The sequence below is a fragment of the Thamnophis elegans genome, chromosome 2, assembly GCF_009769535.1.
Source record: "Thamnophis elegans isolate rThaEle1 chromosome 2, rThaEle1.pri, whole genome shotgun sequence".
Taxonomy (NCBI): domain Eukaryota; kingdom Metazoa; phylum Chordata; class Lepidosauria; order Squamata; family Colubridae; genus Thamnophis; species Thamnophis elegans.
The window spans coordinates 129,659,953-129,673,146 of NC_045542.1; the positions used below are offsets into that span (position 1 = coordinate 129,659,953).

A 13,194-nucleotide genomic window follows, 5' to 3' on the forward strand; every position below is an offset into this window, starting at 1 on the left:
TATTAGATCTGCCTGGTTGGCAGAGAAATTAAATGGACATTTTTTTCATAGTGAGCCCAAATATGTGAAGGTGTTTGGTAAGAGATTACCATTTTAAATACAAGGTAAAGGTTCCCACACACATGCATGCTGGTCGTTTCCATCTAGGGATGGTGCTCATCTCTATTTCTAAGATGAAGAGACAGCACTGTCTGAAAACGTCTCCATGGTCATGTGGCCAACATGACTAAATGCCTAAGAGCGCTGTTACCTTCGCACCAAAGATGGTTCATATTTTTTTACTTGCATTTTTTATGTGCTTTCAAGCTTTTAGGTTTGCAGAAGCTGAGAGAAGTAATGGGAGCTCACTCCATTACACAGCGGTAAGGATTTGAACTGCTGAACTGCTCACCTTCTGATCGACAAGTCAGTGTCATAGCCATAGAACCACCGTATCCCCTACATTTTAAATATAGCATCACTGAAAACAAAAGGGTTCCTTTTATAAGGTTTTAAGTCCTGCCTGTCCTTGGCTCTCATCAGCTAGCCATACCCTTACTGGGATTTGAACCTGAGCTGTTTTTACATGTTTAGCAGTTGTATTAGCCACTAAGGAGTGGATCATTAATTAGTGACCAGAGTCACTTGATTGAGTTGGCAACTATAGAAATGAAAAAGAAACAAATAAACCATTGGTGGGCTACAGAAGGAACATAGCAATAGCAATAGCAATAGTTAGGCTTATATACCGCTTCATAGGGCTTTCAGCCCTCTCTAAGCGGTTTACAGAGTCAGCATATTGTCCCCAACAACAATCTGGGTCCTCATTTTACCCACCTCGGAAGGATGGAAGGCTGAGTCAACCTTGAGCCTGGTGGGATTTGAACAGCCAAACTGCTGAACTGCAGTCAGCTGAAGTAGCCTGCAGTGCTGCATTTAACCACTGCGCCACCTCGGCTCTTGATAACAATAGTGCCCTCTTTCCAAGAGAATCAATTAAAATTTGAGATAAGCATCAAGTGTGAAAATATACACTGTATATACATCAAAATCTATAGTACATGGCAAAAGTTCAGGATTTTTAATAGTCTAATTTAAAAATAGTTTAACAGTTTCAGGAGATTAAAGATGACCTTGATAACCTTCAAGTAATTTGCCACTAGTTTATGATTTCTCTTCTCCCCATTAGATAGTTATCACTGTAATAAGACAAACTTTCATAAGTGCATATAAATTTAAAGTTTCCTTGCAGCTCTAAATGGAGTTAAGAGTTGAAAAATAGCACTTTGTCTGTTGTTACTTTGAAAAGTCTTTCAGCGTGTATTTGGCAAGAAGGTAAGAAATGAGGTCAAGACTCCTGCTGTATTGTGTGTCCCCTGCTTCTCCCATTTTATTTCAGCAGAGTAAATCAGTTATATCATCAAATGAAATTGCGACACTAGGGACACTGATACTAGAACAACCATGAGAGAATGAAGTAGCTTTGAAGTTAATGAATGAAAAGTCATTCCATCTCATTCTCAAAATATCCCATTGGAATGTCTGTGGAGATTCTCAATTATCCATGTCATGGTTGTCCCAAAGGTCCTTTTCCCAAAAGGCAACTGGATCTTCTTGTTCTTTTTTTTTCTTTGAAAATGTTTTGCTTCTCATCCAAGAAGTTTCTTCAGAACTGTTCTGAAGCTTGGACGTTTTCAAGCTATGAAATACCTCTGCTTCTCTCACCTGCAGTTAATCAAAACTGAAAGAGGCAGTTGTGTCCCTGTCTTAGTTGTTCATAGCAAACTCCTAGGATTTGGAAATTTAGAACTTTGTTCACAATATAGTTAAAGATATGATATGTCAACTTTGATGCCTTTCTTGCTTGCTGTGCTTTTTTGTAACCAGATTCATGGAATTTATTTTCCAAGGTTCATTTAGTATGTTTTTTTGCAAAAAAATGGTCATCAGTGTATTATTAATATCAATTTTTAGCACTGTTAATATCATAGCGCTCATGGAGAGTATTTTATAGCAATTCATTGAAAAAAAAGACAAACTGAAAAAGAAGAATGAAAAGAGGAGGAAGTTTTAACAGGTGCTAGAAAAATGTGTGCTATACAGATGGGCCTCCTGTTGGCATCTTCCTGTAAAACAATTGAGAGGGTAAAAAAGTCATGGGTCGATCATAAAATATGATTAGTGATAGATTTGTAACTATTTTTCTTTGTCTCTGAATCAGAGCACACACTAGAAAATACAACTCCAATTTTTATAGGTATTGTATTTAGATTTTGTTTAACTTAACAGAAGTGTAGATGAAACAGCTGCAGTACATCAATACAATGCATGCAGGTTGACTTTGGATAGAATTACTGTACCGCTACTAAAAGTTTAACTGGGAACATATCATTTTATTGACAGCCAGATAAAAATGGACCAAGAAGTGCTGCTACTAAAAAAAAAAAATGTTTAAATGCACTGGTGTCCAAGAGGGAAGAGAAATCACAAAATGTCATTATATGACGTAGAACTCATATCTTATTTAATTGCATCCTATGTAGATAATACATAAGGGCAAAGTTTATGCTTGTGTTATTACAAACACACACACACAAACACACACACACACACACACACACACACACACAATTTATGTATATATGCCTTCTCAATCTCAAGTCAACTACCAAAGGCTTGGGAGTTTGAGGATTCTATGCAGCATACTAGTTGTTCCTAGCATTCACCTTTCTGGACAGGAAACTCCTGAGATCTATTGGATCTTCCAGTTTAGGAGTTACAACAATGAGTACTCCTACCACCACTGGACCATTTTGTCTTTTACTTTCCCTATCATCTCCAGTTGGTCTTTCAGGCCCTGGTACTTCTCCAGCTTCTCATACTCTCTTTTCCTGATGTTTCTGTAATTTGGCACCAGTACTTCTACTTCCACTGCTGTCTTCTGGTCCTTAATGACCACTATGAAATCTCATGATGAGTCAATATTTGCCTGCCAATCAACCAGACATCATGGATCTGGAAGTCCTACTAAATCCTAGCCCTGTTATTCTTTACTACCTTTTGTGGAATCTCCTATGTGGATTTGGAATGGTCTAGCTTGTACAGATGTTCCAGTATAAAATGCCAGTTCTAATATTTCAAAATCATTGTATCCCAATCATAAATACATCAATCCTTTTAAGGTTAAAGGTTCTCCAATCCTATTCTGGTTCTCAGCTCAGTGCAAAGAATTGGTTTCTTCTTTCAGAACTTTTAATTAATTGACATGAAACCATATACCATAAAGGAATAACTATTTTTTATACCATACTGTTTGCAGTACAACAGAGTGTTGGATATCAGGTTAAGAGCTTTTAACTAAGATGACGTCTTAATTATGGTATGGCATTGACATCATGATTTATTTATGAGAACTCTATTCTTCAGGTACCATAAGAATGGCTTGGATTGTATGTTAATGTTTATCATCCTTGCATTCATCTCTTCATGTTTTATGGTTTTATTGTGAATCCATTTTAACAGTTGTATTATTATAAAACTTCATATTTTTTTAGAAAGAACAAAGAATGCTCTTCAGCTCCTACTATTAACATCTTATCAATGTCATGATTTTGATTGTGCAAATATGGTATTTCATATTCAAAATTTATTCAGTTTAACCTAGTACTTAAACTTTCTCACCAAAACATTGATTCAGAAATAGGTTATTCAAATCACTTGTTTAACAAGAGCACAAATCAAGACCATTCCTTTTGCACAAAAACACCTGCAGTTATCAATCTGAAATTAAGCAGACACAGGGAGCTATTCTTTCAAATTGAAAGGCCCATAATTGTTATTTTTAAAAATGGACTCAGACACAAAAGCATCTGCAAATATTTTTTTTTTTCTGAGACAGATTAGCATTATCATTTCAGAAATATCTACTGGGAAGAAAATACAGCAATTTGAAAATTACCTACCTGGATCAAGATCTATGATTGATGTACAATTCTAAAAAATAAATAAAACTTGCATAATAATTTATCCTCTATCATGTCAACAAAAGAAATGTAATTATAACCATAGCTTGTAATAAATAATAGTAAAAGAACATTAACATCATAAATACACACCAAACATTAGTTTTATTTGACGATAGTGATAATGTATTAAATGCAAATTTAACAAATAAATTATTTCTTTTTCTGTAACTGCAAATAGATTTCTAGACATAGTGACCGTGTGCATTTTCACTTTTTATTTGGACAAAAAATACAAAGCCAAATTCTATTACTCTAAGGGAAAAATGTAGCTGGGTTTAACTATTAATCCAAACATTAACTTTAACACAAGCCCAGTAAAAGTTCATTAAAAATTATGGGTGTTCAGGAACTAAAAACTCAATGAGATCATGCTTAGAAAGTAAATAAGAGAGTGTATTTGGATTTAGGGTGGGGATATTGTTTGGGAAGAATTTGGGAATTTGCATTTTTTTTATTTGGTCCTAAACATTCACAACATACATTGTGCAAGGAAATCAAAACCATAATCCATGAGGTGGTTGGTGCATTAAGAAAAATAGCACCCCAATTCTTACCTCCAAACCCTTGTTTTTAGTTTAATTTTTGTAATTCTAAGCTGTTTTTATAGTTACAATTGTAAAATGTTTGTATTTTATTGTTCTGTAAGCCACTCTGATTTTCCTTGAACTGTGAGATGGATAGATTCATATTTATTGTAATTCTTCAAGGGTTTTATCTAGTGAACATTTATTTTCAGTCTCTCAGGGGCACAGAAGGGTTAGAATTTCATATCCCGTATATTGCAATCCATGTGATAGTATTTTAGAAGTTATTTTCAAAATGAAACTTGGGTTTCATTTCCTTCTCTCCTATGTTTCAATATGTAGTTTGTGGTATTGAAGTTCCTCTAAAACTTCTAGATTATCTACATAATTCTGTACAAATATTTCAAAGGCTGTTTTTGAAGAGTGCACCTTTATTTTTATAGAAGTAAATATTCAAACATTGAGATTTCAGTTTGTGTGGCTAATTGGCATTATCTAGACCAGGGGTGTCAAACTTGCAGCCTAGATGTGTTACATACTGGTCACACCCACCCCTGTTTTAGCGAAGGGGGAGATGTCATATGTCACATGATGACAATGTGATGACGCAAGTTTGAGACACCCTTGGTCTCAAACCTGCAAATATTCTTTCAAATTAAAAGGCCCATAATTGTTATTTTTAAAAATGGACTCAGACACAAAAGCATCTGCAAATATTTTTTTGCAGCCTGCTTTGAACTCCTTTGGCAATTGCTTTACTTGTTCTTTCCACATAAAGAATGAATTAGCAGAGAAGCAGCTAAAAAGGACAGGTGGTTTGATTCCTCATGCATAATGGAATAGCAATAGCACTTAGACTTGTATACCGCTTCATAGGGCTTTGCAGCCCTCTCTGAGAAGTTTACAAATGTCAGCATATTGCCCCCAACAATCTTGGTCTTCATTTTACTGATTTAGTAAGGATGAAAGACAGAGTCAACCTTGAGCCAGTGAGGATCAAACTCCTGGCAGTGGGCAAAATCAGCCTGCAGTACTGCATTCTAATGACTGCGCTACCACAGAAGAGGTGTAGTAGTTATAGTTTTTCAACTTTTGTTTTTATATTTCATTCAAAGATGTCATACTGGAACTGTTTGGGGTTTGTTTTGCTATTATTTTTTACTTTTAGTTTTCCTCTCATGTCATCAATTTTTGATTTGTTTGTTGGGTTGTAGCTGTTTAGTCTCTAACTCGTATCTGACTCTTTGCAACCCCATGGACCATAGCATGATAGGAACTTGTCCTCTTGTTCTTTCCCCTTATTTCAGTATCAATCTATCATATCTGAAGGCTTTCTGAGACTTTAGGGATTTGGTTAGATTTAGAATATCTCTTTCAAACAGTGTGTTTATTAAACAGGATTAAAAGTTAAGATATGTGGATAGGTTATTTACCTAAACAAATAATCATATGAAGCATAGCAGGAAAGCTTCTGCTCATTGCCATCTTTTGTGATACATTTTGAATGAACAAATATTGAGATAAATATGGTTGCATGGCCTTATCAAGAATTTTTGTTCTAAAAGCACATTAGGAAACAATCCTTATTTATAAAAATTGGGGAAAGTTGCATAAAACTGTCCACTTAATAAATTATTACATTTTATATAAATTATTATATAAAGTTGTATAATTTACAACTTTTCCCAATTATTTGCAAGTAGGCAATATTCAGATTTAGCATCTTAAAAGAAAATATTATTTTGTGATGGAATTATGCATATATATTTTCACTTCTTTTCAGAACTTTCCTATGCTTGGATCTTCAATGAATACCCAACGTTTGTGCAAGAAGATAGTCGGAGATTTGTTTCTCAGGAAACTGGACATCTGTACATAGCTAAAGTAGAGCCATCTGATGTAGGAAATTATACCTGTGTCGTAACTAGTGCTGTAACTAACACCAACACTCTTGGATCACCAACACCTTTGGTGCTACGGACTGATGGTATGCATTTATACTACTGTGGTGTAGTCAAGTGTATATGGTTTTATTGCCTATATTAATTTTTGGAAAGACCAATTGTTTGGATATGTATAATTTTGAAACATTGTAAATTTCCATAATATTTACTGTTGTGTTTTTTTTTTTATAGAGAATGTTGTACCTCCTTATTTCTATTTATAAATAACTTCAATTGTAGCATGTATAAATTAAGTGTGGGAATTTTTCACTGTGCATAATACTCACAAACATTTTGCCATAACCAATTAATGTCAAGGAAGGATAGAATGCAGCAGATGAAACATCACCTGCAAATTTTATTACCAGTGCAAAGGTCTAGAGCAGGAATAGGATCATATGGAAAGAAACTAAGTTTGCCAACTCTATGGTTGATTTTTACTTACTTTCCTTGTTTATGGAAAGGGAGGGCCTTCCTTACTCTTCCTTCAATACATTTTTCTCCCTTCACGACAACCACCGTAACCACACAAATCCTTGATGATGGGAATTCAGAGATACCCAGATGTGCATTTCCATTCACCAAAGAATTGTGTACCAATTATGGTTTGTCATTTATACTAGCTGTTATTTCTATGTGTATAATAAATTATTTTTTACACTTATTCAAAATTGCAATCAAGATTTGTAACAGTTCATCAGAGTTCTGCTGCCATTTCATTTTTACAGGCAGATGTGTTTGTACATGCATGAAATATCAAGAAGCAGTTGTGATGAGAACCTTGAAAGTTACCTAGTTAATTGTTACATTTTCCAGTACGCTGCTTGGAGAGTCCAAGCATGGGTTAAACTTAGCCAATCTGCCCAGACTGAATTGAAACTTTAGCCATGCCTCTGATATTGCCTTAACTTGCCAGATTTTCAATTCAGGCAAAGCCCGGTGGACACGTTTCAGTTTCATTTGTCCTTTTCAGATTGCCTGGACTCTCTAAACTTCATTTTATTTTGTTTTGTCTTTTTTTCTGATAATTTTTGAATTTCCCTCCAATTTCTTCCAATAGAGAGCAGGAGCTGTGAGAAGTACTTATTAAATTCCTGTCTTTTCTCCCCTCACCATTCTGACTCCCATGGTGTCCCGGGCTGGGTGCTGTGGAGGTCATTGGCAGCTGCCGGTGGAAGCGTGGGGTCAGAGTGCCGATGCCCACACGATCGCGCCGCTTATTAGCCTGCGATCGCTTTTTTCCGGCAGGGGTTTTCCTCACCGACAGGAAGCTATATACAGTGGATGCTGGTCTTGAGGACCTACTGAAGCTGCCCCCTGTGGATGCGCCAGTGGCTGCACTCACTTCTTCCTCAGTCCTTCCTCCCGACCTTCTGAAAGGGCTCAAGGCAGAGGACAAGAGAGCAGAGAAGGCCTGCCATAAAACTCATCAGGCAGCCTCCTGGGTGATTAAGACGTCCGGCTCTGCTTCCTTCCTCTCCAGAGCCTCTTTCCTCTGGCTAAGACACTTACTTTCCAAAATCCCAGGTGGGGATAACAGACTCAGACAGGATGTCAATAAAATTAGTGCGGCCACTGAGTATACGGCAGATGACACCTTGAATGCCACCAAGTTTGCTTCTAGAGCCATAGCTTCCAATGTTACCACCAGTTGCCTTTTATGGCTCAGACATTGGAATGGAGACATGCGATCCAAGTGGAAGCTCGCTTCTGCTCCATTCAAAAGCTTTTGGGGGAGCCTTTGACCCAGTCCTTATAAAGAATAAGGACAAAAAGAAGGTCTTGCCTTCAGTCACCAAATAATATGATCATAAGGGTTCCAACTTTAATAGAAAGCAGCACTTTCGGGCTTCAGATCAACCTTCCACATCAGGCTCCTACCAGAAGTCCTACTCCCAGAATGCTGGCGGGTCTCAGGACCGTCAGTCCTTTCGAGACAGAGGCCGCCAGCAGAACTACTCCAAGCGGCCCTTCTGTGGGGGGGGGGGGTCTGGTTCCAGACCGTTCCACTGGTATAAATGACTACCATCGGAGGGCTCCCATAGGAGGGTGTCTCTAACTGTTCAACGCCCAATGGGAGCACATCACATCAGACCAGTTGGTCCTGCAAATGACCCACATAGGTCTGACATTAGAATTCCTTTCCTCCCCGCCCCGCCACTTGGAGCCAACCACCAGATTACAGCACCTCGGCGCCATCATAGACAAAGTTGCGTGCCAGGTCTCCCTGTCCTACGACCGAATGATGAGCATCAGGTCGCTTGCGCAGCAAGTTAATCAGTTGTGGCACGTTCCAATTGTGCAGTTATCCCAACTGTTGGGCAAAATGATATCCTGTCTGTCCATCGTGCCTTGGGCCAAGCTTCACTCTCATCACCTGTAATGGCTTCTCCTGCCTCACCAGACAGCCAAACAGAGAAATTTGCAGGAGCTGATTCTGGTTCCCCCTCAGGTACGTCAGTCCCTCAGATGATAAATGACCTCCACCCTGACGTAGGGCTCCTTCTTCAGAGAACCAGATCGTTTCACCATCATGGCGAATGCCAGCCTATTCCGCTGAGGGGCTCACCTCCACAACCAGATGGCTCAAGGCAGGTGGTCGCCGTCTGAGTTGAAGCACAGCATCAACTGGCTAGAATTGAGAGCAGTGAGGTTGGCTCTGCGTCACTTCCAGAGCAGCATCCAGGAATACCACGTGATTATCTTTACAGACAATGTAGCAATCAAGGCACACATAAACCACCAGAGGGGCACCCGATCCAGGCCCCTGATGGCGGAGGTCAAATCCTTGGGAAGGTGGGCAGAAAGACATGTGTGCTCACTTCAGGCGGAGCACATTTCCAGGGTGAGCAACATCCAGGCAGATTGGTTGAGCAGGGCCACAATCAACCATTCAGAGTGGCACCTGCATCTGGACATCTTCCATCAGCTGTCCCAGAGGTTTGGCCGTCCAGTAGTTGACCTGTTCACCACTCCGTAGAATACTCACCTCCCCAGGTTCTTCACAAGGTTCTACAGCCCACAAGCAAAAGGGGTCCCTGGCTGCTGGGTCTTCTTTATGCATTTCCTCCACTTCCTCTCCTGGCCAGAGTAATTCGAAAGACAGTGGAAGAGGGAGCAGAAGTCCTTCTCATGGCTCCCTTCTGGCCCAGGAGGACCTGGTTTTCCGACCTCATGAGTCTGTCCATCATCCACCTTGGCAAATTCCCCCGCACGAGGTCTCTCTCAGCCAGGGAGCTCTGCAACACCCAGAGCCCCAGTGGCTGCAACTGGCTGTGTGGCACTGAGAGGGACTTCCTGAGCAGGAGCAGACTTTCTGCCAAAGTCATCCACACCATTCAGGCATCCAGAAGACCGGCCACGACCACACAACGTAACACCGACTGCGGCTACTGTTCCCAGATGCTGGACTATTTGCAAGATGGACTTGAACCAGGGCCTGGCACCTAACACCCTCAGGTGCCAGGTGGCTGCCTTATCCACTATTATTGTGCATGACAGTCATTCTTCACTTGGACAACACCCCGTCATCCGTAGCTTTCTGCGGGGTGCCAGAAATCTTAGGCCGCGGTCGTCCATAGGTTCCCATCATGGTGGTGTTACAGGCCCTTATTTCCGTGCCCTTTGAACCTCTGCGCTCCACCAGCCTGAAACATCTGACCTTTAAGACTGCCTTCTTAATTGCCATCACGTCTGCGCAACGAATCTCAGAGTTGGCTGCTCTGTCGGTTAGGGGGGACTTGTGTCTGATTCTCCCTGACAGGGTGTTCTTTGTCTGGATCCGACTTTTATTCCCAAAGTCAACTCCTGGTTTCACCGAGCACAGGAGGTCATTCTGCCAGACGTTTGCCCGCATCCCAGACACCCGAGAGAAAGGAGGTGGCACATGCTTGATGTCCAACACACTTTTCGCAAGTACATCGAGCACACGGCTGCCTTTCGGTGTTCTGAGTCACTTTTTGTCTCTTTTCAGCCTGCTTCCCAAGGGCGTAAAGTCTCTTCATTCACCATTGGTCATTGGCTGTGGGCATGCATCTCCCTCGCTTAAGTCTTGCAATCCAGACCAGTGACATGCCATATCACTGCACATTCTACATGGAGTGCAGCTACCACTGCGGCCTGGGCCTCTCTGGTGCCGATAGAGGAGATTTGCAGAGCTGCTACTTGGACTTCCTTGTATCCATTTTTTCAGAACTATAAATTGGACAAATTTGTTTCTGCAGAGTGGGCCTTTGGGAGGCGAGTCCTACAGGGGATCCATAACAGCGGAGGGACCCTGGATTCTTCAGCTTCCCGCCCTAGTGACATTTAGCTTGGGTATGTCCCATGCTTGGACTCTCCAAGCAGCATACTGTAAAATGACCATTGGCTTACCTGAAGGGTCATTTTCAGTATGCTGCAAGGAGAGTCCAACCCCACCCTGGGGTCTTTCTCCGCTTTCAAAGACTATTTGGACCTGTTGTTTATGGACCGTCTTGTACTTCTTATCAACGTGCACAGTTCCATGCCTTCTTTGAAAATCTGGCAAGTCAAGGCAACATCAGAGGAGTGCCTAAAGTTTCAATTCAGTCCTGGGCAGATTGGTTGAGTTTAACCCGTGTTTGGATTCTCCTTGCAGCGTACTGAAAAACGACCCTTCGGGTCTGCATTCTCTATTTTCTTATACTACATTTTCTAAAGTTAATAGGAGGTAATTTGGCATGTTGAGTCATGTCAGCTGTCAATCAAGGGATAAAACCATGACTATGGAAGTTGTAATCCATTTGTACTTCAGTAGGACTCTTGTACAGTTGCTGATCAGGGTGTTAAGTTTTTATTTATCTTTCCCTTTTCTGGTACAAAAGGTGTGATGGGGGAATATGAACCCAAAATAGAAGTTCAATTTCCTGAAATAGTTCCTGCTGCTAAAGGATCAACTGTGAAGCTAGAATGCTTTGCTCTTGGAAAGTAAGCATAAGAATTTTATTTCTATAGGAAGAATTGGACATAGAATGTTCTTTTGCATATGTTGTACTTATTTGAACCAATTTCAAATGAAGTAATACTGAATTACAAACTGAGGAACTTTTTATAAATGGACTATTTATTATGTAATTATCTAGATCATATAGTAAGAAATGAACATAGATTTTATACTGTGCATTCAGTATTAACTTTATATAACAGAATCTTGAAACTAGTTTACGTGGATTAACTGAAATACCAAAAAGTTGCAATAATGAATACTAGTGGCCAACTTTATATTTTAGCAATATAAATTCAGAGAAATTTGCCAACAGCAGTAAAATTAGAATGAAGCTGTGCATATTAGGATTTTTGATAAATGAAAAATTAAGAAGTTCTCAATTTATTATTAGCAAAGTTGATTCTTGGGACAAGATTAATAGAAGGATGAGTAGCAGATCAATTATTCAGTGTCATCTCTGTTTAAGCATAACATGGCTTCTCAAGGAGCAACAGGGGATTCAAAAAATAGCACACTGCTAAGGACATATGGACTTCATAGGGCTATTATGCTGATAAAAACATCTTGTAAACCAGGGGTGTCAAACTCAATTCTATTGGGGGCCGTATCCAGTTGTGTTTGATCTCAAGGGGCCAGGGTGGGCATGGCCAGCTTGACATCACTTGTATTGGGGGCACCTGTGGTGGCTGAGCACTTTGCCAGTGAAAACAAGCTCCTATGCTTCATTTTTGGCTGCGACAGCCTCCTGCAACCCTCTGCCAGTAAAAACGGAGCTTGGGGGTGGAGCACACGGTCCTGGCAAGTTATGTTTCTGGCTGTGATGGCCTTCTGCAATGCTCTGCCAATGAAAACACTTGGGGGGGGGGGTCACATATGGTCTTCCTGAGTGTTGCTTTTGCTGGCAGAAGCACCAGGGGCCAATCCTTTGCTTTTTCCAGGTTGGCCCCGTGGGCCAGCTCTAAACACCCCATGGCCAAATCAGGCCCCCGTGCCTTGAGTTTGACACTTCTGTTGTCTTGTTTTCTCTTCTTCCTTTCCTTCCTTCCATCCATAAAGTGGAAAGATTGATTTCAATTACAGTTTTATTCCATCTTTTTGAAGGTTTGAAGAAGTTTGTCTAAAAAAATTAAAATCACTCTTGGGCGGATTTAAACAATTAACTAACAACTCTCTTCCAAAAGCATACCAAACACTGCAAATTCCTTCTAATACGTAGATCATATTAATCTATTTTAGATTTTTTTTAAAAAAATCAGATAATTATGTACAACATAATCTTTAAAATATTCAATTTCAATTTCATTGCTGTAGTCCAGTTCCTCGAATTAACTGGAGAAGAACTGATGGGACACAATTTCCAAGCAAAGTAATGTTGAGAAAATCCAATGGCATGATTGAAATCCCCAATTTCCAACAAGAAGATGCTGGTCTCTATGAGTGTATCACTGAAAATACTAGAGGGAAAAATGTTGCAAAGGGACGACTCACATATTATGGTAAGCATTTAAAAAAAAACAGAGTTCTAAAAGTATTTAAGGAATATTCATTTGAGAGGTGCTACTATTCCCCATTTTCTCCAACTACAAAAAACCCTTTGAAGGAATTTCTGCTGAAAGAGTGTGCAGCCCAATATTAGACTGTGAGGTTCTGTGGTTAAAGTTGGGCTTGAACCTGATCTCTCAAGAACCTTCCCAAAACTCTAACTCTGCAATGACATATAAAAATAAATGTGTTATATCAGTGATATAAGTGTGTAT

At 39.8% G+C, this 13,194-nt stretch overlaps 1 protein-coding gene across 1 annotated transcript in view; it reads left to right on the forward strand.

The window, feature by feature from the left end:
• LOC116524011 (contactin-3-like) overlaps positions 1–13,194 on the forward strand; it is a 109,168-nt gene that overhangs the window by 19,176 nt on the left and 76,798 nt on the right. The window contains 3 exon segments of the mRNA XM_032239109.1: positions 6,312–6,515; positions 11,316–11,418; positions 12,749–12,933. Of these exon segments, the coding sequence (XP_032095000.1) occupies positions 6,312–6,515; positions 11,316–11,418; positions 12,749–12,933 (492 nt within the window).